Raw genomic sequence first — 26181 nt, forward strand, 5'->3', positions numbered from 1 at the left:
TGTATCCTTTATTGCCTGCTTTTATGTATCGCCCTATATTTTGTAGGTGTCTCCAGCTTTGTGCTCGTGAGATTCCCAAGGACTGCTTGCATTGGCCTCTGTGTTTAGCGACCCCGTGGAAGCTTTTGAGCCTCCTGAAGTAAGGTTGGGTCTAACTCTTCTCTGCACCTATGGTGCCTCTCCAGACGCTTTCTTACGCATAGGCAGAGATCACCAATTACATTTGCAAAGGTGCAGGCAGTGGAAGAAACGGAGGGCAGTAGAGAAGTATTTAGTCAGTCATCAAAACAAACACACGGGACAAGGCCCAGCTAATAACAAAGACACAGTCGGGGTAACACGCTGAGGGAAATGCATTGTTTCCTACACATCAAGAATTAGAACCAATGAATGAATATGTAGTTGTTGATACATTACTATGGCTGCATTTACTTACTGCAAAGGATTACAAGATGACCCCAGTTGTTTGGTGAATATACTGCAGTGGTTGTTTAAGGTAATGCACTATTAGTTGTCAAGTGATTATTATCAATAATTATTATCAATAATTTTTATTGATAAAATTATTATCAACAATTTTTCTGAGTCCAGATTTAAAAAAATCTCTTGGTCAGCATTCCACACTCATTCCTTTATTTGATATTTTCTCCACATGTAACTTTATTCTAAACATGCCGAACTACGTTAGGACCCCTTAGCCTCCTACCTGGGTGCTTCCCCCACTCCACCCCACCGCCAAGCATTTCTTATTGCTTGAGAATCACCTCTACAGAAACATCTCTCCAGCGTACCAGAATCTACTGCACAAAGCAAAGCATATAGCGTCGTCTTCGGTCCCACTGTGCAAGCAACGGGCAATCATTTCAGCTGACCCGGAGGTTGCAGCACTATGCTTAAAACCACTTCCGGTTTGAAAGCCCTTCCTCATGTAATCTCTCTCCTTTTCTCCCAGGATCCGTCGCCCAGGTCTGCAGCTCTCCATAAGATGCTGATATTCTTTGTGTGACCCCCACACTGGATCTTACGTAGCTGCTAGACTGGTTATTTCTGTAGTTTATTCCTTTAGCTACCATGAAGAACACAGCATAAAGTTGCTGCGGCCCCTCGGAGTTCTGTCACATGAATTCCCCACCCCCAACTCCCAAATGACGTCACCTGGACACATAAGCCCCCCCTTATGATTCTTCGCCTCCTAGCTAGCAGCTCCCTCCCACTTTTCCCCTGTGAGTATGCTCCATAGAGTCTCCTTTGGAGATTGCTCTGAGCAGGCATACCTGTCAAAGTACCGGCCACGAGAAGCTCAGTGTGCTACTGCCACCTAGTGACGACTTTTTCCTTGGTCGGCACTAATCTTGCTCAGTAGGATGGGATAAGAAAGGAAGGCGTGGAGGTCAATGATACAAGTTGCATGTGGGTGGCACTAAGCGTTTGTGTGATTATGACTTGAAAGAATAGTTTTGTTGTAAGAGGTAGCATGGAGCCCTCCTCCAAGAGTGAAAACACAGAAAGCCCCTCCAAGGGTCAATGGATCCTTGAAGCACGATTAATAAAAACTCACAGAGAAATTGGGGTTCAACCTGAAGGTCCGAAAAGCAAAATAGCTCGACCTGAGTCCGAAAATGGGGATCCTGCCTCTAGGAATCTCAGAACTAGACTGTGTCTGAGAACTGTCTCCTCCCATTTTATAGTCCTCTCTGAAGCTGGGATTAAATGCCTGCACCACCGGGATTAAAGGCAGGCACCACCGGGTTTCTATGACAACCAGTATGACCACTGGGGTTAAAGTTGTGTGTTAATGCTTCCTGGTCAGTAAAGGCTGGCCAAGGTGGCTGTTTTACTTTTCTTATCCTCAGGCAAGTTTTATTTATTAAATTACAATTCAAAGGCCACTACAGATCCTCAATTGAATATGAGGATGACCTCTTCTGGGGAGGACCTGTAGGAAGTGCCAGTCAATGAGAAATGCCTGACAAGGGTGTGACCAAAGAAATCACAGAGATTTCTGATTCTTGGTATGTGATTTGGCCTGAGCTTCTTCACTGGAATACCACCAGTCCTCAACTTCACATCTCTACCTAAACCTTACGCGGGAAACATTTCTATAATCCAAGGAAACTTTCTTACCTAATGGGGAACTAAGAGAACAGCTGGTGTGAATTAGAAATAACAACTGTGAAGGGAAATCAGATCCGAACACAGCATGAGTACTCCCGTGCCTCAGATATGGGAGAAGATAGAATTCAAGATAGAAAGGCTGGAGATTCTGAGGGTCACCAGAATGTGGAGACTAGAATAAGCAAGAAAAAACAGATTAAGTAACTGAACCCGAACAACAAGGGGGATTTGTTATGAATGGAAGACAAGGAAGGGCCAGGAGCCCTGCTAAGGACCTGGCTCACTTTCCTAAGACAATGCAAAACCATTTTAAATATTACTTGGGAAGATGAGATGATCTGATTCCTACTTTATTAAAATAAATATAACTTTGTTAACCATATAGAGTGGAGAGTAGATATAAGAGTGAGGGCAGGGAGACTATTCAGGGAACATCTATTGTCATAATACAGGAGAGAAATGATTCAAGGGGATAGGAATACAAGGAGACACTTGGATTCAAAAAGCATTTAGAAGGCAGGATGTCAGCCTTGCTTATAGTAAGCACCTGTGGTTAAGTAGGAAAAGGTGAAAAACTACCCTCGACTTTCATGATGGTCAACTTTAACTGTTAACACAAGCTACAAACACTGGAGAAGAAAATCTCAATGAGGGATTTCCTACACTGAATTGTTATGTTAGTGTATCTGTGGGGAAACTGTCTTAAGTTCATCAACGAAAGAAGACCCAGCCCATGTGGGCGGCACCATTCTCTAGGTAAGGGATCCTGCACTGTATAAAAGTAGAGAAATCAAGAAGAGCTCAGGCAAGCTAGTAAACATGTCTGCATCCACTTCTCTCTGCTCGTTACTGTAGACATCATATAGACTAGCTGAAGTTCCTGCGTTGACTTCTCCACCATGATGAAATATAACCTGGGATGAAATAAATCTCCTTTCCCCTGAGTTGATTTTTGGCAGGGTATTTTATCGCGGCAATGGAAAGAAACTGGAATGTATTTCAAGGTGTCAGAAGGCTGGAAAGTTTGGTGGTGGTAACTAAGGTGAAGGATCAGGCTTCGGTAAACGGCAAATATCGTGAACATGCCGAGTTGCCAATTATTTTGAGAGATGTAAGTGTCAAGGAAGCCGGTGACTATACAACCTGAATATCAGAAGAGAAGTCTGGAGGAACAAGTGAATTTAGGTATCCTCATTACTGACTCTGCTACTGAAGGTCAGAACATGCCATCAGGAGAGAGGAGAAGATGGCTTTGAGGTTTGGGAATATTAGCATGTAAAGATTCGGTAAAGGATTGTGAAGAAGATGACTCGAGGAGAGTTGTTGAAAAGAAAATCTAGAAATGGTATTGGGAGGCTTAGTATTGCCAGAAAGCAACAGTCTAGCTGTGTGGTGTGAAGGGCAAGTCTTCACAGGGACCTGGATGAGCAGGGAATTGTACCCAAGGCCATCAGTGACCTTAGGGAGAGCTGTTCCCAGGACATGAGGAAAACAGAAACCAGCAAAGTGCAGAAGGAAATCACTGGCAGGGTGAGAAAGAGAGAGAATGTCAACTTGAAGGGATTTGAAGGATCTGCCCAGAAAATGTCAAAGATGATATTTTTAGGATGAAAGATTTGAATAAAGGGAAAACAGGATAGCAGGGGCGATCCTGGGGCAGGAGAACAGACAGGAGAGTTGTACTCAGGAACAGCTAGTAAAGTTACAATTTCTATTAGAGTCTTGATAAAAATGAAAGAAAAATATTTGAGCTGATGGCATCAGATAAAACTGCAGAGAATATAAACCTGCTGACATATCTTGATAATCCAAAACATTGTGCTGGTTATTTATGCTTTAAAACATTTACAAGCCAGTAAGTATTACACAGCTTGTAAGAGCAACCTCAGAAATCAGTTGGAAGAGGGAAACGGGTTTGCTTAGACAAACTTTACATGCTGGGTCCTGCTGTCGGGAATTAAATTTGTCTGTTTAACATTCAGCCCAAACGGAGTGAAAAACCTTCAGATTTGCCAGTTTTGCCCTCTACTTTGTTTGATCATTCATGTCTGAACCCTTCATTTCAAGACTAATGTATATGAAACAGAAAATTATCATTGTTTAGAATATTTTATTGTATTTCATATAGTATTGAAAATTTAGTTTGGAAATTATTAAAACTAAAGCAAAGTCATAAGCAACAGCTACATTATTCAAACAATTAATTTATCGCAATTTATTTTCAAATGTGAGAATTGTTGATATCTTTTCCTTAATAAAAGTAATACCATACAAAATTAAATCTTTTACCCAATTCTATTCTTGAGCCATAAAATTTCCTTAAAATTTCAAAAATTAAAAAATGGTCTTCTGCAAAAAAACCATTTTTGCTTTTTTATTTATAATTTTGATCAGCATTGGTTTTCAGGAAAGGAGTCCAGACTTAGCTATGGGGAATGTTTAAGTTACAGGGCTGTGAAAAACTCAGAACATATGAGGGATTGTTTTGTTTTGTTGTTTGTTTGTTGTTTTGTTTTACTTTTTGAGATATGTAAGCTTTTTATTTAGCTATTAATGTGATTTGGCAGGGAGGGTTTGTTTTGTTTGAGACGGGATCTCATTATGTGGCCCTGGCTAGCCTAGAACTCTCTACATAGACCAGGCTGGCCTTAAACTCATAGAGCTTCACCTTCCTCTGCCTCCCAAGTGCTGGGTTCAAAGGCATTCACCTGGGCTAAATGTGATTTAAGACAAAACAAAACTTTATTTTAAATGTCCTTTCCGACTGGTACATACATGATGGTTTAAAATATAGCTGACCTTGCTAGTCTTGCTTACTTAAATATGTATATAGCTGGAGACGTAGCTATAAAGGGACCGATAGATTTACACATACAGAGATTTACAGTCACAGATATAAGCATCCGTGTGTAAAGACAGATAATAGACAATAAAAATATGAAATCACGGCTTTCAATAATAAAACAAATTGAGATGCTTTGTTCCAGTTTGTGCTGCGTTAACACAAGCCGTCAATCCAAACACAACTGGTTTTGACTTCTTAGCTGGCACGTTACCAGGAAGAGAGTAATTTGCAAAGAGGTTTAGGAAAAAGATTGGAGGGGGGCTGTCTCTTGGAATGGTGGTGTTGTCTGGAGATCTGTTTAAGCATTGGATGGGGTCGGAGATGAAACAGCATTTCAAGGACAGACTGCAGAGTGAAAGTATACCTGGGCACTGAACAGAAAACAGTGATGGGGCAGTAAGGGGCCAGGAGAAGAGGTGCAGGAGGAGAAAGGGGAGGAGGATCCTGTGCACCAGCCAGAGATAAAGAGAAGTAAATTCAGCATTAGGCTCAAAAGGTGTTAAAAACCACAGTCCCCCAGTTTTATCTGTCTATGACCTGTTTTCATTTGCTTTGGCTCTTCTGGGATCAGAGATCTGTTTTTGTAGCGTTCAGTCTTTCTTGTCATTAATAATCACTTCTATTTTTTCACTATTTATTATAAAGTCTGCCTATCAACCCTGGGACAGGTACATAAAGATGAGAAGCGGACTCTGTAGTCCTACGCCAAGGAAAGGCCCTTTGGACTCAATCTTTGCTACTCTGCCATTCACACCTCCCTCCCTGAAAGTTCAGAGAGAAGCCCTTCGGGTTAGGTGGTGTGTAAACAGCCCATGAGAGACGCATTGATTAACAAAACCTAACAACCTCCTCATTTCCTTCGTTCTAGGGTTATGGATCTGAGCTAGATTTCTTTTCCCACGGAGCATTATTATTTAACTTCCATGTAAAACACAACCAGCAAGTTGCTGAATTGCTAGGGCTGATAGCCAGGACCACCAGCTCAGAGCAAAGTGTACCCATAATCTCAACAGGCTTTGCATATATGAGATCTTGACTCATGACCAACCTTTGCACAATTTTACAAAGTTACAGAATCACTTGTTCATTGTAATAATAATTTATATTTATACCAGAAGCAAGAAGAATGGATCAAAATAAAAAATAAGTTCGGAAATACCTAGTAAATACTTCTAGTAAAATTACCATGTGTTGCCTATCAAAGAAAAATATCCTGCCCACATCGTGCTCTTTCATAGTGAGGCCATAAATTCCCACTGTTTATTCCACTACAATTGTAGCACTTTTGTCATGGAAAACATTGAAAATTCATATGGGACCGCCTCAGTTCTCACGGCCTGTCAGATGGCTCACTAAGAATACTGAGAAGCTTGACCCCGCTCCCACTGGGCACTGCCTTCTTCAGAGTTCACAAAATTGCCATCATCTTATTGAGAAACATCCACAATTACATGCTGTCAAGGACTAATGGATCCTTCCATCACAGCACAGCAATTACGCCTGACACCTTCCCTTACCTTCCGCTCGTTCCTGGGCTTGGAGAGGTGCTGTGACCAGGAGGGGGTGGTGGGAACCAGGACTGTCTGTTAAGAAATGACACCAGTCATAATCATAGCATTTGAATGGCCGATCCCACCCCGCATCTGGGAGTGGGAGGGAAGTTGATAGCTAAAAAGGCAACAGGATAATTTTTACAGGAAGCATTGGAAATAAAATGAACACTATTTCATAAAGGGAGTAATAAGAAAGGATCCTATACTTTAAGCTCTAACCCCGCCCCCTGCCAAGTGAACCGCCTTTTTCATTTTTTTTTTTTGACACTAAACAATGTGGGAAAGAACAGCAACTGTCAAATCTAGACTGTAGGTAGGTTTGTGTGCGTTCATCATGTCATCATGTTAGTCTTCCTTTTTCTCTGCCTTCCCAATCTAGCCCATAATGGAAATAACAACTTTATTCTCTAACTAAAATACGATGTCTATCTAAACTGTGAAATAGAACACTCTGACCAGGATGCTCAGACAGCAATGAGTGCCACAGCAGTGCTACCCTCAGCCTCAGCAACTGTTAGAAAGATCACCGTACAGGGCAAGGCTGTGATTTCATAGAGCTAGAGCTGTAGCCAAGATCTCTGCAGAGAAGGCTAAGCTAAGAACAGCAAAATGAGAGAAATGGAAAGAGTAACATGGGCTGGGGAAGGTATGGTGAGGCTAAGGAGGCCTGGAGCCCTGGCCAACATCCTGAAATGAAATCGCTTGATTTGCTTAAGACAAGAATCTCCAGTTGACATAACTTCAACCTACACATAACTTTATGCTAAAACAATCCCATTATGCTACACACTACATTTTCTTCATCCTTCCCTCCATTGTTGGATACCTAGATTGGTTTCCACAGCTCAGTTCTTGCGAGCAGTGCTGGAGTAAACACTGGTGTATTTGGTTGTATTTACTTTGGCTTTAACCAACCAATCTCTGAGTATTTTCACACAGCTACGCATTATCCATTGAAAAGATTTCTCCCTGCACCCCACGACCCTCTGTTTATTCACAGAGATTTATTTTAGTTTTATGAATGACTTAAAAACATATATATATATATACATATACATATACGCACACATATATATATAATGAATATAGAAATGAAATTGTCTCAAAGAACAAAGAAAACAGTACAAGGTCCCCTGAAGGAGCCCCCACTCTTCTTTAAAGTAGAATTAACCTAAAGGCCAGAGCAAAGGAAAGGACACTATGGGCATAGTGATGTGTGGTTATTCACCAATCACCATCTCAAGTCAAGCCGCTCCCTGGAGTGCAGCTCTGAGGAAGGTTACTTGAAGTAGCAAAGCTCTTAACACCTAAGCTACCGCCAGCATCATCTAGAGGCCCTTGGAGCAGAGCTCAGTCAGAGACAGACACAGGGTGCCCAGCTTACCTCTTTTTCTTCACAGGGGTGGTAGCAGGTGTGGAAGCCATGGTGGTGGGGAAGGAGCTACCAGCTGGCCTGTTCAATGAGCAGAGCAATCATTACCTTCCTCCAGCTTCCTCACTACCCCCCACCTTTGAAACATCTTATAACCTACACATATGCCAGCCTACTGTCTGTCTACAATAGAACATCTCACTTTAAGGATTGAAAAGCAGGAAGGAAACAATCCTCCTCACTAGTTTACCTGTCCTGTACGCTGTCAGGCTCTTACAGAGCTGGTTCAGAGATGAAGGCTGAGAAAGTCATTAACACTGGTGTTAATCGTTTGAAGTTCAAGCTAACCAGTTGTAACATGCTATCAATTTGCATTCTCTTAATCTTATTATTTTGTTGTGATTGATGGAATTAGGCTGTCATTTTTTGCATTAAAAATATGATCTTAAGAAAAAATTGAGAAACATACATTAGTAATCTATATTTGGCATTTAGTCTCCATTTTGGCACATATTCGGATCCTCAAAAATGGCAATGACCCAGGGTCTATTTTACACACTAAGATTAGGATCCAACATGAAAAGTATTCTATCCATAAATGCAGTTTTTAAAGGTGATTATGTTAAAGTTCATCTAATTTGTGCTGCTTATAAGTAGTAGTATGTGCCAGGGAAAATGGCTTTCATGGTTTCATGGTTCGCTGAGTTTGCTCTGAGGGGCAAAGTGCCGATGTGAGGGGCATCAGGGAAGAAGGTGAGGTGCTGAATGAGAAGGAGTCGGTTGTCTACGAAATGGGGAGAAACAGAGTCCTCTGTCTTACTTTGTTTTGTTTTTATGTGTGTGGGTGTGTAGTGGCATTTCACTTGGATTTTAATAAATAAAACTTGCCTGAGGATCAGAAAGGTAAAACAGCCACATTGGTCAGCCTTACCGACCAGGTATCAATAACACACCACCTTTAATCCCAGTAGGCACACTAGCTTGCCATAGAAACCAGGCGGTAGTGGTGCATGCCCTTAATCCCAGAACTAGAGAGGATTATAAGACCAGGAAGAGACAGCTCTCTGTCACAGTCTCATGCTGAGATTCCTGGAGGCAGGATCAGCATTTTCAGACTGAGGTAGAGGTAAGAGCCAGTGGCTGACTCTTTTGATTTTTGGACCTTCAGCTTGAACCACAATCTTTTGCTCTGAGATTTTATTAATTGTGCATCAGGTGTTTGGCCTACCAGCATTTCTGTGCGCCATTTGCCTGTGTGGTGCAAGAGGAGGCCAGAAGATGACATTAGATCTCTAGAACTGGAGGTACAGAGGGTTGTGAGCTGCCATGTGGATGCTAGGAACCAAAACTGGATCCTCTGAAAGACCAGCCAGGGCTCTTAACAATTGGGCTATCCCTTCAGCCCTGAGTCTATTTTAAAATACAAGACGAAAGGTTCCAATCTAAACTTGTGATTCTTTGAGAGTGGTATGCTTTTTCAGGACACGTCTAGCCAGACAGACAGATGCTGTGAAGCCTGTTTTGGGTCTTCTCTGAGACAAACTCTGCCAACACCACAGGGCCTTGTTGTAGTCGAGTGACACTTTGGCCTGAGAGTTGTAAGCCTTGATTGTTTTTAAATGCTCACAGGAAAAAACACATCAGTACTTACATCTTGGTTGCTTCTGGTGTCCTAAGGGTGGACAGTGTTCTGGAAGAAGAAAGAAACAATGGCATAGTTTCAGCAATGGTGAAAAACTAGTTAATTCTTCCGTTCTCTGTGCTTGTCTAAGAATTTAAAGTTATGAGGAAGAACTAGAGGCTACTGGAGAGGGAGGAAAAGCATCACTGTTTGAATGAATTTGGTGAGCTAATTTCGTGGTGCTTAAAATCCTGTGCTAAATCCCAAAATGCTCTTTCTCTTCAGAAAAGTCATAATTATTTAAGCCCAATGTCTTAAGATACTAGATTTGATAATTTCAAATATAAAATTCATAATCTTACCACCATAACACCTTAACAGAGACACAGAGGAGGTGAAGCTAAGGACCCACAGCAGTGGAGCCTCTGGGTTTGTAAGCTAGGCAACATTTTATTCTACCGTGAGCAAAATTCAAGGATTTTTCTTGATAAAGGTTGTTCTAAAAATACAGAGGGTAATTTGGCCTGCACAAAGCTTGTACCATATCAACCATTTAACACTCCAGAATGCAGCAAATAGGGGATCCAAGCAACCACCCCTAGCGGGAGGTCTTAGCATTTAATGGCTTCTACAAAGTTAATTTTAAGAATGCTGCTCCTGCACCCACCCACTAGGACAGTGGAACTGATTTATTGTGAGCCCACCAAGGCCAGCTGGTCTGGGTCTGAATAAGCATGGTTTGAAACTGGACTCTCTGAGCATGGCGGACAATGAAGGCTGATGAGAAGCCAAGGACAATGGCACTAGGTTTCGATCCTAATACATGAACTGGCTTTGTGGGTGCTTATCCTGTTTAGACGCTCGCCTTCCTGGACATAGATAGAAGACCTTCGTCTTCCCGCAGGGCAGAGAATTTGGACTGCTCTTCAGTATCGAGAGGGAGGGGGAATGGTGTGGGGGGAGGAGAAGAGGAGTGGGGTAGGGGGAGGGGACTGGGGGGAGGGGGCAATATTTGGGAGGAGGGGAGGAAAATGGGAAACGGGGAGAAGGTGGAAATTTTAATTAAAAAAGAATTAAAAAAAAAAGAATGCTGCTCCTGCTGGGTTGACAATGCTCCAGCAGATGGCGCCACACCCATAAGAACAAATTTGACTTGCGCTATACATAAAAACAATAAGATATGGGCAGGAAGTGGGGTGGCTAGAGTAATGGTTCAGCAGTTAAAAGCGCTGGCTGTTCTTCCAGAGGATCTAGGTTCAATTCCCAGGATCCACATGGCAGTTCACACCTCCAGCCCTAAGGCCTGCACATGGTATACAGATAAACATGCAGGCTAAACAACCATGAGTATAAAATAAATAAACCTTTAAAAAAAAAAGACATTGGGGATTAGAGGTGAATCTAGGAGGAGTTAGAGGCATGCATGGTGGTGAATAAGATCAAAATAGATGGTATGAATATGTGAAAGAAATTTTCAAAGAATTGTTTGTATATTTTTTTTTAATATACAGAGGGTAAAATTTTGCAGAAAGACATTAAGGATGGTTGTAAGTTATTAGGTAAAAATAAGTAACACTTACAAAGGATTCTATCTGAATTCTATTTCCCAAGGTAATGAGTGCTAGCGCCTGTTGGTTAGCTGGTTATCCGAGCTCTGGGCCTTAACTGTTCCAGCATCAGCTCTTCTGCCTGCCTCACACACAACACACGAGTTTGCACAGACATTTTAGCTTGTCAAACTTCTTTCAGGTTTCTACATGCCCCAACAATTTTATATTTAATCCTTTGTTGTTGTTTTTTTTTTTTAAAGAACTTCTCTGTATTACATTTTACAATACCTGAAAGTAAAAGAGGGCTGATGAGCTATCTCGACAGCACCTGAATTCTGGGTGCACAGCCACACTTACTGATCACCTCCCGATTCACTGAGATCTTAACTCAGCTGCTGTGTGTCATATTTTTCTAGCTCAATAATAATACTTCCTATGTTGGTAAAATGCATCCATAAAACACCTCAGGACTCTTTGTAAAAGTTCTGCAGCACAGATAACGCTTTGTGTTTGCCACACTCTTTTCTTTTCCTTCGGAGCTTACAGAAGCCACGTTTGCCAACCCAAATGTCCTTAGGTTGGGACCCACTTGACTGAGTTTCAAAGACCGTGGACAGAAACATTGTTACCACATCCGACCCCATTGTAAAACTTCCTGCATACCTTTTAAGCTCTTTCTTCCTCCTCCGCTACAGCTGTGGTGCCCATGGTTGAAGAAGGCAGCATTAAAACAGGGGAAGAACTTAGCTGCCTGAGCCACTCCCTGAATACTGGGCTCTCATGAGTCAAGCAATGATCTATGTGTTAACCGGTTTGAATTTTGGTAGAAGGAAGGATGGCCTAAAAACACCCTATCTTGACAAATGAGTCTACTTGGGTTAGGCCCTAGAAGAGAGCCTACTGCCATAGTTAAATAAACTTATTATTAGATTAACTCTTATCATTATATTCATACATTAATGCATCTGAGAAGCTTCTATTTTCAGAAGATGGTTATTGACACAGTGACTCACAACTGTAGTAGATGATTAACATAGAGACCCACAACTGGTCGACATGCAGAGAATAAGACACGGGAGACTATCCAACCCCAAATGTAATGCAATGTCATGTGTGTATGTGTGTGTGTGAGTGTGAGTGTGCACACACACACATGCACACCATAGTCCCTCCTTCCAAGGCTCAGGGATCTCATTGCAGAAGAGGAGGCAGAAAGAGTACAAGAATCAGTGGATGGCTACAAGGGAACACTGTCTGGAGCCAGCAGGGTAGTTGCACATATACACTCACAACAGTTGTGATAGCATGCACAGAAGCCATGAAAGCACACACCAGACTAAATCCCAGCTTGTGAAGATGGGAGTTGGGCAGGAAGCCTAACACCTGGACATGGAGCTATTGGCAATTGTTGGCTTCATGAGGAGAGAGCTTTCTCTAAAACCGTATGTCTTGATAAGTTGACCACACTCCGACAGAAGACCCCATATCATCACAAATTAGTCTTAATAAAGAAAAAAGGGACATAAAGTTGAGTGGTTGTGGTGGTTTGACTGAGCACAGTCTCCATTGGTTCATATGTTTGAATAATTGGTCCCCAGTTGGTGGACCTGTTTGGGAAGGATTAGGAGGCATGACCTTGTTAAAGGATATGTGTCAACATGGGTGGGATTTGAGGTTTCAAAACATGAGCACCACTCCCAGTGTGCTCTCTGTTCTTTCTGCCTCATGGTTGTGACCAAAATACGAGCTCTCAGGTGTTCCTTCACCTGCCATTATGGACTCTAAACCTCTGAAACCAGAAACCAATTAAATGCATTCTTTTATAAGTTGCCATGGTCACAGAGCTTCATCAAAGCAAAAAAAAAAAAAAAAAAAAGTAACTAAGAAAATGGGTGTGGGATGGGATGGATCTTGGTGTAGAGTGGGGGAGAATATCATCAAAACAGGTTGTATCTGGGGTTAAAGGCATGCACTACCACTGCCTGGCCTCAAAGAAACAATTTTTAAAAAAAGATCCAAGATTTACTTCCACAATAGAGCACTAGGGGGTGCCCTGACCCAGCCTATTAAAATGATTCTCTAAACTAGCTTCAGGGTCTTTATTTTTCATGCTGAGCATTACTTAAATTTCCTTAGCACACTTCACGTTTCTAACAACAATGTGTATACTTACAAGTGGTGTTCCAGAAGTTGCTGTCTCTCCACCATCACAGTTGAAGAACCCAAGGTTGGAGAGTAAGGACTGATGTCCCTCACTTTAAATTTAGCTAACAGATTCCAGGCAGGGTCTCTCCTACTCATACTCAATACTCATACTCAAATCACCATCTTTTAAATTAATCTACTGCTCCCCCTGGGAAAATCATATATCTAGCTAAGACTCTGTGAGGTGAGGAGACAAGTTGGACTTCAGAGGCTTGTCCTCCTTGAGAGAAAATAGCACCAGTGCAAAAAATGCCTCAGTAAATGCTCCAGCCCCTCCCTGCATGGTAAGAATGGGACTTGAGGTTACACATAGTGGATCTGATGCACTGGCATAGTTCATAAGCGCCTCACCTGTCCAGAGCGTCATCAGATCTGTACCGGCTAATCGTGGCTTTTGGCTCATCTCTCACAGCTATTTTCCTGTAGCAAACACAGTTATTAAGAGACAAAATTACAGAATTATCTCATGAAACCTTTCATACATTTGACAAAGTGTTGTCCTGTTTAACTAGGAGAGCAAGGAGAGACCAAGTTGGCATGCACATCTTCCAAATGTTGACTTGGATAAGATAAATTAAGGCAAACTCAGTTCCTACTGCTAATAAATGATACTTCACTGGTTCCAATGGTTTTTACATGTTTTCATAAAACACTGTAGTGTAACACACTCACACTGAAGTTAAGGATATATGGCACTCGTGCTAATAGTGACTAATAAATAGTGTATGCTCTTTTAGGGCTACGGGTGTCTACAGAATAGGAATATCTTACCATCGTGTAAGCTTATTTTAGCAAAGGCTGTGAGAGGGCCCACTCCTAAAATGCTTTATTTAACATTCAGCACCATGGACAGGCACAAAAGCAAAAAGGCTAGTGACAGAGACAGCAGAGAAGGAACAGAAAATCCAGAAAGAAGTGGAGAGACAAGAGTGAACAATGAAACAATAGATGTGCAGAGGGAAGAATAGTGATAGCAGTGATCGGGAGAGGAACAAGAAGAAAGAAGAACAAAAAAAATGGAGGAAGGGAAGAGAAGAAAAGAAAAGAGAGGCAGCTCAACTTTGAGAAACACGACTTTTGTGCTTCTCAACGGTGCTTTGTGTGATGAAAGAAGTTCAGGAAAATTCAAGGAAGTTATATGTTGAGGAAACTTATTTCAAACGTAAAAACTTCCTGATAAAGTGTAGGAAGACAAACCGACAAGAACATTTACAGACCGCTGATGGAACAGCACAGTAAAGGCAAAAACAAAGGAAAGAAAACTCTGCTACATTTCTCAAGGTTTGAAGGCAAGATCTAAGTGAAGTCATGAAGCCATAAAAAGGCCCTTTTTGAGTGGTTTGTAGCAAAATGGCAGAGTGCTATCTACTGAGTGAAAAGTTCTGGATTCTACTCTCAATGTCTCAAAATAAATAAACAAATACACAAAGCAAAAGAATAAATAATTTCACAACAACAGCAACAAGAATTAGCCCATTCACAAACACCATCACTTTAGATTTTGGTTGACTTTTTCTCCCTAGCTCTTAGCACAAAAGTAATGCTTCTGTAAGTCCCATGACCCATGGAGAACAAACTTTGTGGGGAATTATAGCATTATTCGTTATTATTTATTTTCATTTTCTCCTCTTCCCCACCTTCAGTGGACTCTGGGGTTATTTTACATCCAGTTCTAAGTTCAATATCTGACTCCAAGCATATTCCATAGATGATATTAACTTGATTGACATTAAATGATCTGTCTAAAGAATTACACAGTAAGATTTCCTAGATTCAGATAATATGATGCTGCTATCTAAGATGGGGGGATGTGATAGCTCAGTCTCTGGCCGGCCAGCTCTTTTCACACATCGTTACCTCTTCTAGAAACCCTCCCCTACATCTGGTGCCAACTGGCCTCTCTTCAATGCTCCTCCTCATTCTTTAGGCAGTGGCATCCACCAAAAATTACTTCCATTGTAAGATTTGGGGTTATGCCCAAATTTCTCCCCTTCTCTGTTTCCACAACACTGCCACAATCCATTCCATAGCTACTGCTTATGGTAAACCACAGTATTATGGCTCATGGTCTTCTCCATGAATGTAAGAGCTTCATACTCTCTGAGGTTGTTTGTGCTTCTCTGTGCTCCCAGAATCCAGCAGATGCTCCAGGGTGGCTGTGTGACCACCACAGGAAACCCTTGGGGCTGGGTTGAGCAGCATCCTTTGAGCCAGTACCAGGAGAATCTGCCATACCCCTTGAGGAGACTCATTCTGTGATATTAGTTATTGATCATCTCCAGGTTGAGAGCTCTGTTACTAATGATAAAAGCTTGGCGTACTACTTTAGCCAAAATGCTGTCCACCAAGAGGGAGAGTTCAGGAGACCAAATGATTTTAAACGTAAAGCCGGCATAGATGGTGCCAAGGTCCTGTTATGCTAAGGTGCACTGTGGGTAAGCTGAGAAGGTGAAGCTTAGTTCTCACTGCCACAGTTTAAAATGGGAGTGTGTGTTCTCCAGTGTTCTGGAGAAAGTCTACTTAAATGCACAGAGCAATTTTCATTGGTTGTTGGTACAGAACAATTTTAATTGGTTGCTGGACTCAGTCAGTGTCCCTTTGCTTGGTGAAATTAAGGCCCACTGTAAACCAGGGGCCAATCTCCAAAACAATAAAGAGTAAGGTGAAGTGGCAAACAGTGAATCCCTAGACCACAGGACAGCAAATTGAAATTTCTTCAGAAAAAAAAATCTCCATTGAAAACTTGGTTATCATATTGATGGACCAATATTTTATTTTATAAAATAGAGTTGTTTTAAAGTCCTTTCAAAGACAGTAAATCAGAAGGGGCCATGGGACAAATTAACAAAGAATGTGGCACATATGTATAAACTGCCACCTTGAAACCTATGATTTCTGTACAAACTTTAAAAAGAATTAAAACCAACGGTTAATCTGTTGAGCTAAAAGCTGCCATTAGGAACATAAAATGGTAAGTTAGGCACATTTAGAACATGTCAAATTTATGTAAAGGTTTAAAGTGGTTAAGATAAATTCACAAGTACAAGATTCAAAAGTAGATACGTTTCAAGGTATACACTTAGCTATTTTATTTTTAATTCACACTCCCTTACCAAAGGTTTCTGACTGGTGCACAGATACAAGCCACTGCACCAGATGAAACTTGACTGTGATAAATATTTAGGTTCTTCTAAGGTGTGGCTCTCCCTAGCCTGTGAGTACAAGCCTGTGCCGATGAGAGTATTATCTGTTCATTGGATCTGAGAATGTTCATATCGAGATTCCTCATTTCATCTTAATTCCCCTGTTGACTTGAAGTTGTTAGTCTACTCAAAAGCACAGATAAGTCAAGGTTTTTCCACAAGCCCATGGCTTTCATAAAAGCAATGTCCCACATAGCACATGTGCTCTGAAGCTACTTTTAGCCCTCCTTTCTCTAAGTACATGATGTCTTATCTGGGCATGCTCATATGAAAGCCCTCTCTCCCTGTTAGTGGAGTGGGAAGAGATGGCTTGTGAGCCTTCTCCCAGCTACAGTTCTGGGAGCTGACACGGAACAGTTTTCTGGAAGAAAGCCTTGACAGTACTCCGGATTCTCCTTTCCTTGTGTATGTGTTGAGGCAGCCCAAGGCTAGCTACAACTGTTCATCTGACTTGAACAGGTTTTCTCTCTACACCTTCAACTTTGTGTTAATTGATGGAATTGTTGGAGGCACTCACCTGTCCAAGGCATCATGGGAGTTATGCCGGCTGAGCACCACCCTGCCATAATTCTCATCTCTGCGGAGAAAGACCCAAATTAAATTATATCAAACGTGACCATAATGCTTCCTAAGCACTACATGAGAGAGGCGGGGAGAGAGTTTCCAACTTAAGGCAAGGTAATTTGTGTTACTCCATGCCTAAAAGCAAAGCCATAAATCTAAATTATCCAGCCACAGCTTGCAGAAGGAGAGCGAAATGCGGCAAGTTTGACCTCACAAAGGCTCCTTGTCCCAGGAGATCTCCACATGGCCCAATGATGAGTCAGTGCCTTGCTTGTTGTTATTGGTTTTGTTTTCTTTTTAACCAGAGTATGGGAGCATAAGACCATTGGTTTTGTGTCTATCAGTTCTTTCCTACAAGAAGAGAAGACAAAGGATGTTTCCTATAAACATTCTTCAGGTTTAATTAAGCCTATTATGCCTGCACATTTTGATGGATTTGACCATTGGCCTTTGAAAAATGTGGGGAAACAAGAACTAAAGCTTCAAGTGAGGGAGACTGATCATTTGCAGGAGAGGAAGCCCAACTTTGAACTATGAGGATGCTCTATGTGCCCTAACATACTTATTAAATTAGGAGGGGAAGAGAGTTTATGCTAGTCAGCATATGAGGGCATTCAACAGAGATTTTGTGGCTTTTCTAAAATCACATGATTATCAAGGGACAAAGGTGGCTGAGGACCCTGGTCTCTATTTCCTGTCCTCTGTTCTCTTTACAGTCAGCCCCATGATAGACTTCTACACACGAGTTGCCAAAGCTATGCCCTTCTCACTTCACAGAGTAGGTATGACCTAGCAGGCATCATTAGGAAGTGGCCTTGAAACCAGCAGAGGACAAGCACCTGAGTTCTTCCTGCCAACCCCCGAAACCTGAAACACCACATTTTCTCTGGCCGGCCTCCATCAACATTGCTCAACATTCTGGAGCTGTGCTTAATAAAGCTATAAAAGAAACTACAGCAGATAATTAAAAAGAAAGGTGAGCAGAGAAACTGAAACAACCTCAGAAGGCTACCAAGAGAAAAGTTCCCCTCTTCCCTGGCATCCTTCTACAAAACTTCAAAAAGCACAGCAGGCACCAGGCGCGTTCTTCCCTGAGAACAAATGATAACACACAACCCAGAACTGGGCCAGCAGGAGCCTGCAAAGCACGGGAGCCAATTTCCCCGTCACTCAGCAGCTACCATGGCATCCAACCTGGTTTCCCTGTGCCTGATTAGGGAGGCTTGCTTGGCATAGGATCAACATTCCTACCAACTGTGACTTACCGGAGACATCTCTACCTTCATCCATCTACACAAATATTTGGAAGCCAAATGTTATGGACATTTGTTATCATGCGGCCACTACAGAAAAAGAGAAGCACTCTCACAGAAGAACTAAGAACAGATCCATGGGAGGGAGTGCTTGTTGTCCAGCTGTGCTCAGTCTAACGGTGGTTACATCTCTGCACATCACTGGAGTCCTTAAATGAATAAGATACAAGAGCGGAAGGCAACAGACGCTTTTAATACTTATTGCCAGTCATAAGTACGTTCCTCCAATAAGCCTGTCTGCATAGTGTGTAAAAGTCAGAATAAGCACCCCAAAATGCAGTTTCTCAGCTTAGGGCTGCTAACGTGGTGTGTTTGAAAGTCTTTGCTATGGCGTCTATCCTGCACACTTCAGGATGTTTGTCAATACTTTGAACCTCTACTCACTAAGTGTTATGTGTATTCCCCAATTCCATGACGAAAAATATCTCCCAAATTGCCTGAAGTAAAATTGCCTCTGTTTAAAAGACTCTGGTATAATGAAAAGACAATGAATCTTGTTAAAATGTCAATTCTGCCACTTAACAACTGTGTGTCATTTGACCAAATTACATAGCTTCTCAGAGCTAGATTTCTCTCCTATAGAATGAGATTATAAAGCCTAACTGATATAAGACTTAGTGACACTTCATGAACCAGATACCTAACCCAAAGTTTAACACATAACGAAATCAGAAAATGTATCCGTAGCTATGCATAATCTGTAATTCATAACTAATTAATGATAAAGATGGACCTGGGATATATGAATATCTATCATAAACCTGCTATGGAATTATCATTTTGTCCACTGTGAAGATGTGTCATTCTGATTGGTTTAATAAAAAGCTGAATGGCCAATAAAATCCTAGGCAGGATTTTCAGGGCAGAGAGAATGCTGGGAAAAATAAGGATGGAGTCATGAGGAGATGTGGAGAAAGCATGACAGGTGGGAGGTGTGGTAGCAAGCCATGAGTCATGTGGAAGAATGTAAATTAATAAAAATGGTTTAGTCTAAGCTATCAGAACCAGTTAGAAGTAAGCCATAAACTATCTGCCCAGCTTTCGTAATTAGTTAAGAAATCTCCATGTAGTGATTTGGGAGCTGGCTAGTGGGACAGAGAAAGACAAGCTACATAAAACTATGATGACAATATTTAAATATTAAATCTACAGCTAGCAGAAGCAATGCTCAAAGCTCTGCTAGTGCTTGCCTTTAAATAAGGTCCATTCTTCCGGCCACCTAGAGGTAGATGATCAGGTGGGCCTGAAATAAGCTTGCTGATTTTATTCATGCATGTAGAAGTTTGAATTATTATTTTATATTTGCAAATCAGAAAAGCTACTGACATGATCAATACAACATAGAAATTAACTGCTGTCTTTTGGAAAACAGGGATGTCTTACTTCCTTTTCAGTTTACACCTATTTTAGTTGACAATTATGCTCTCCTCTGTAATAGCTCACATTCTTTTGTATGTAAATGCTTGTTTTTAAGAGTGCAGGTTTTCTTAAGAATGTGGTACAACTGATTTATGCTTACTAAATCTTACAAAAATTAGACTATGTAGTCAAGCATTTTAGTGGGAAAGGCTTGCTTTTTACATGGTCATATCTTCCAAGCAGAGATACCTCTCATCCATCCATTCATACATACATACATACATCATCCATCCTTCCATGATCCATCCATCCATCATCCATTCATCCATTCATCATCCATACATACATACATACATCATCCATCCTTCCATGATCCATCCATCCATCTACCCATCCATCCATCATCTATCCACCCATCCATCCATCCATCCACCCATCCATCATCCATCCATCTATCCATCCATCTATCCATCATCCATCCATCCATTATCCATCCATCCACCCATCCATCCATCCATCATCCATCCTTCCATCATCCATCCATCCATCTACCCTTCCATCCATCATCTATCCACCCATCCATCCACCCATCCATCCATCCATCCATCCATCATCTACCCATTCATCATCCATCCTTCCATTATCTATCCATCCATCATTCATCCACCCATCCATCCATCCATCATCCACCCATCCATCCATCATCCATTCATCATCCATCCATCCATCCATCCATCCATCCATCCATTCATCCTTCCCTCACCACACTTACTTTTCCTCCTCAGGACGTTTCTTTATCCAGCTGTTATCCTGCAAGAAAGCCCTTCTTTTGTTCACATCATGAAAGCCCTGTTGTCTTAGTGCAGCCCCCTGGGTGCTCTTCGCATCTACCAAGAGAAACATGAACAGTTGATGTAGAGGGAAGCTGAGTGTGGGGCGTTAACCAGAAGGTCTTGAGAGAGCATCTCATTGGCCTCATCTGGGCTGGCAAGTCTAGCAGCAGGGTGCCTCAGCAAGAAAGAACAAATCCCACACCCCAGCACCAAAGATAACAAATAAAACTGCTCAGGTGCCAACCGAAACTGCCAGTGCAGCTCAGGAGGCCCCATCTGGGGCCCAGAGAATGCAGGATCACCATGCTGAGGACAAACCCAGACAGGGTTAAGTGGCCAACATATTCTGCTCAATAGTAATGTGCCTTTGAAACACACTGTAAATTGATTACACAGGACTTAGTTCATGAATCTCACAGGCACCAGGGTACAGATCACCCTCCAAAGGATGTTTATGGTGATCTTTAAAACTTTTTAAATTATGATGACATAAGTGGAAACTACAACATTTTTAAAAATGTATTTCAATATTTTAAAGAATTTCATATATGAGTATTAGATCTACATCACATTCCTCTCCCCATCCCTCATTATTACTTTAAAAAAAAAGGATACCTAACTTAAGCAAAGCTAATATAATAAGGTTATTGTAAACAACAGATATCTATAGTAAAATTTATGATCTATGTGTTGTTTTTCTTATATTTAAAGGTATTATAATATTTTAGTAAATATTATCTGTATTACCGTTTCCAGTAGGAGACTTTTTTCTCGAAGAAAAATTCGACATGCTGGATTCTAGTGAAGATCTAAAATTAAAAAAGGGGAGGGGGATGAGAGAAAATAAAGTGATGATATTAAGAACCTTCAAGGAACAATTTAATTGCTAAGATACATTTTTCAATAATAGTGGCAAAGCCTACAAGTATAACAAGTGTTACATAAAGTACCTTTCAAGAATTTGAGGGTTTATCTGTTCCAAGGATTATTATTATTATTTTATACATGGAAAAAATGAGACAGAGTGTTTCACATCCCCAGGGCTATCAAATAAGCAAATAATTAATTTCAGTTTTCAAATGATTCATTTATTCAGTCCATGAATGCCCACAGAGGATCTGCATTGTGCCTGGCCCTGAGCTAGGAGCAGAGGAAGCACAATGAGACAGACCAGGGTCTGGTCATGGTGAAGGAACAGAAGGAGACATTGGACTAGTCTCGTGGCACAGGGGAAGGCTTTCAGACGGGCTTACCAATTTCTTCCAAAATCAAAGTAACCCAGGCAACTGATGTGCCTTGAGAGGGGAAGCAGGAAGATGCACAGAAATTCCAGATCTAGGAAACACCAGAGGTTTTCAACAACCATCCCTGGGGAAATCTCCAAGTTCCTTAGCCACAACCAGCCACCATTATTAAGGTGTAAAGGGCTTACTATGACCCCAATCTCAGTTCTTCCATGTCTGAAGCTGTCCCCCAGAAGCTCCTTCTTATATTTACACATGCATTAAAAATATATTTGCTGGGAGCCAACATAATTGCTCAGCAGGTAAAGGCAATTGTCATCAAGTCAGATGACCTGAATTCAAGCCCCATAATCTGCAGTCAAATGGGCGGAAGGAGAGAACTGACTCCCAAAGTTGTCTTCTGGCCTCCACGCATGTGCACAAGCATACACAGACACACATAAGAAATAAATAAATGAAAACAGGTCCTTAGTGACTATGTCAGCATGACCACAGTTAGGACCGGATGCAGTATTTATGGTCATCATTGTTACAGCTGTATTCTTCTCCTGTTCTTAGAAGTTAAAACGAGAAGATTTCCCTGAATCTTAGAGCACTGCAGACTTCAGGTGCCGGGCCTAGGAGTCCTAGGTTACCTTGAAAGTAGGGTTTAGAGCTCAGAATTCAGAAAAGTCCTAGGCAAATATGGACAACTAGTCGTACTATATGGGTACTCATGTCCTTTGTGACATCCATCCCACCAGGTAACATACTGAAGTCGGAGGACCATACAATCTTAACCGAGGAGTAAATCTAAGGTCCCTGTATCATATTCTACAGTCAGAACCCTTAACTTTCCCCACCAAACAGAGATAAGGAAATTTGTCACCTTCTTCATAAGGTTATTATTATTATTATTATTATTATGATGATTAAATGAACAATGTTCACAAAAATACCTTGTTACACTATAAATACTGTTAGTGCACTATCTGATGAAGATTAGCTTGGAGATTCTTAAGTTCTCTACCTCCATCTTTTGGTGTCAAACGTACATCCGTCGGTATTGTTATAGCCATAAGGGCTCATCCATGTAACCTGGAAATAGCTGACTCAGGATAAAATGTCAGTCCCATGTCTCAAGGCAGAGGCAATTCTGTGAGGATAATGTGCACTTGGGGGCTTACTGGAGGGGGAGTCTCAGTGAAGCTCACTTGGCACAAAGCATGTCCTTGCTCATCTTCCTCTGTCTGCCCCTCCATCCCTCAATTCCTGCTCCTGAGACTACACCCGCCACAAATCACAGACACCCAACTTTCCTCTCATGCACTTTTTCCAAGGAGCCATATACAAGGCTAACAGCAACCACCATAGCCACTGCCTTCCTAAGCTTGGAGTCACCTTGGAACCTCAGGTTCCTCATCCACAAAAAAGACAAAGTCAAGCTGTTGTGAGAACCAAATGAGAACACACATACCATGTTAAATCATTGCCCGACTCCACTGGTACTCAATAACTCTTTATGCCTTTATTGTTTCGCCTTGGAAAACAGGAAAGGGAGGGAGAGTTAGGAAGGGGTAGGGCAGGTTTGAACATAAGTAAATGGGTATTCAATGAGTGTGGGACAGTCCCTGGCTGGCTCAATTGGAGGTTGACAAGCTGTGTTAGGACAATGGAGTAGAGGGAAACATAAAAGCAAGCATAGGGTTATTGAAATGGCTCAGAAGATAAAGGCACTTGCCGCCATGCCTGATGATCTGAGTTCAACCCTCAGAATCTACATAGTGGAAGGAGAGACCTGACTGCCAGGGAATGTCCTCTGACTTCCACATGTGTGCTGTGACAAGTGTGGCAGGCACCTGCACACACACACACACACACACACACACACACAAATAAGACAACACATATCTCAATTATTCACTAATTTTACCTCAACTTTAGTCCTACTTCTTGGGATTCCTGGCTTATACATTTCCTGTTTCCAAATAGAATTCATAAGTTTTCCTTCTTAGCTGACAAAGACATGGAACATCTCAACTGTCATACTGCACAGAGCAATTACTAATATCATAAACATAGGTTAGCTGAGTCCTGACTTTGAGAGCAGAATGAACCTCATGGGCGTTATCTCTCACCATCGGATGAACTCTGTGAGGTGGCTGTTATTATTGCCGACACTCAGATAAAGCATATGAAGTTCAGGGACAGGAAAACTTGTCCAAGGTGCTCAGCAGCAGAGGCAGACTTCTCAAGCAAAGTCAACTCTTACCTGAGGACCCAGCAATCATGCTTGTCATGAGTCACTGAAAGACTAGATAGGTACCCTGGAGATAGAGTGACAGAGAAGAGACACAGTGCTAGCTGGGGGCCTGCCTGACTGTAACATCTCACACATACAGCAAGTTCCACCCACAATGCATCAGGACAACCGAGGCAGCCTTTCAAGGAAGGCTACAGATGAACCTTCACAGAAGAGCCTTTACTGTGTATTCTTGAACAATATCTGGGTTATAATATGTATGTCAACACAAAAACCTGAACGTAAGCAATCATAGCAACATTTTTTGTAATAGCAAAATACAGTGGAACTAATCCAAATACTCATCAAGCAGTGAATGGATACATAGTTTGGCTTATCCACACAGTGGTCTATTGCTCTCAGCATTGTCTATTATTTCATGCTAGGACATGGAAGAAACTTACACAGGCTAAATGAACGGAGCCAGACACTAAAGAAATGTGAACAATAGTATATGGAGTGTGAACAATAGTCTAGGAAATGTGAACAATAGTCTATGAAATATGATCAATAGTCTATGAATTGTGAACAATAGTCTATGGAGTGTGAACAATAGTCTATGAAGTGTGAGCAATAGTCACGCTCTCAGAAAAAAATTAACTTGTGCTTTTTAGAAGCTGGGAAAAGGAAGATGCTGCTAATGAAATTTTGGGGCCAAAAACCTTCCAGAATTAGATAGTGGTGATGGATTACAAATTGACGAATAAAAGATAATTAATTTTATACTTTCAACTGAATAAATGTTATGCTATATAAGTAAACTTTCAACTGAAAAACCCCAGACTAAAACCTGTCAGCAAACACAAGACACATTGAGGGACAGCCTGATTTTGCTCCCATGGCTTTGCTAGAATAAAATGAAGTAAGACTGTATTTCACCAAATTACTTCAGGTTGATCAGGACTTATATCCTTCCAACCACTGAGGAACATCCTTGCTTTAAGATTCCTGGTTCCTGACCAGACCCCAACATCTACTTTTGGTTAGGAAACAGAGTCACCCATTTTACAGGAGAGCACGAATGGGACTCCAGAGGAAAATGTCACTCCCACTCAAGATTATATCTGTGTGGATTAATAAGGTGCTACTGCAGATTGTGTGGCAGTAAGAAAATATAACATTCTACCATGGGGAACAAATTTTTAACTATTGGGTACTTATGTTTTCTTATATTTTAGTTAGTGTGCTATACAACAGCATATTTTATATAAATATATATATATCCTTTTTATTGTAAAAATTGGTTATATAAAATATTTAGTGCATTATGGTAAGTATATACTAGATATGGTTTATTTAAAAACAATTAAATAATGCAAATATCTACTCCTATATCATTGAACTTAAAATTCAACGTATAGAGGACATACTTGTGCTCATTTAAAACACATAAATCTCATATTATGTGTGCCATGTTTTATCCATACCACTTATGCTAGCTTTCAGAACAATTATCTCCTGCACGTTGTAATTTGTCTTACCATCTGCTGGAATGTTAATAATGCCTACTGGATCTTTACACATATATATATATATCTCTACTGGATTTTTTGTACTTTCTACTTCCCTCCCATTTCTATGTCATTGTCTCTTCTCCCAATTGGATCCTACCTTGGGCTTCTTGTTAGCCCCCAGAACTTTCTATTTTTCTCAAACTCTCATAACCTACTTGTCTCCCAATGTCGCTCAATCTTTCTGACTCCTAGCTAGCATAGTAAATTATGCCTGGGCGAGGATCACATGAAGACTGAGTGGTGACTCAGAGGAGAGTGTGAGCCGTGATTTACACTCAGGCTGAGTCCCAGCTGGGGAACTCATTAGCCACGTGGACCAAGTCATTACTTTGTCTCTGCAAAGTGGGGGTTAGATTGGGCTTAGAGGGTTACTGTGAAAACAAAGAAAGTGTTCTATAAATTATAAATACTATAAATCATCTAAGCTGTTCTTATTGTCTGAACTCTCCCCTTTCCTGACCAGAGCCCACAAAGGCAACAATACCTGGGCTGAGAAGAAGACTGGGCGGGGCATGGGCGAGAGACCGAGGACAATCAAAAGAAAATGCTTACATGGATTTGGAGCCAGAGAGCTGCACACCATGGGAGAGGCAACCAGACTGAAACCGC

General features: G+C 41.3%; 1 protein-coding gene across 5 annotated transcripts in view; it reads right to left on the bottom strand.

The window, feature by feature from the left end:
- Window positions 1-26181, bottom strand: part of LOC130884656 (SLAIN motif-containing protein 1) — a 192383-nt gene that overhangs the window by 121493 nt on the left and 44709 nt on the right. For 4 of the 5 annotated variants that reach the window (XR_009058103.1, XR_009058105.1, XR_009058102.1 and 1 more), the window contains exons 4-11: window positions 23234-23296; window positions 21281-21342; window positions 20473-20587; window positions 16982-17041; window positions 13613-13681; window positions 9537-9575; window positions 7898-7966; window positions 6478-6543 (exon numbers count right to left, since the gene is read on the bottom strand). Coding sequence is in view for 1 of the 5 variants with exons in the window: in XM_057785819.1 (XP_057641802.1) it covers window positions 6478-6543; window positions 7898-7966; window positions 9537-9575; window positions 13613-13681; window positions 16982-17041; window positions 20473-20587; window positions 21281-21323 (461 nt within the window). In the remaining 4 variants the exon portion in view is untranslated. The remainder of the gene's footprint in view (window positions 1-6477; window positions 6544-7897; window positions 7967-9536; window positions 9576-13612; window positions 13682-16981; window positions 17042-20472; window positions 20588-21280; window positions 21343-23233; window positions 23297-26181) is intronic. The other variant, XR_009058104.1, reaches the window with a different exon arrangement.

Source organism: Chionomys nivalis, chromosome 12 (genome assembly GCF_950005125.1).
Source record: "Chionomys nivalis chromosome 12, mChiNiv1.1, whole genome shotgun sequence".
In the NCBI taxonomy this organism is placed as follows: Eukaryota; Metazoa; Chordata; class Mammalia; order Rodentia; family Cricetidae; genus Chionomys; species Chionomys nivalis.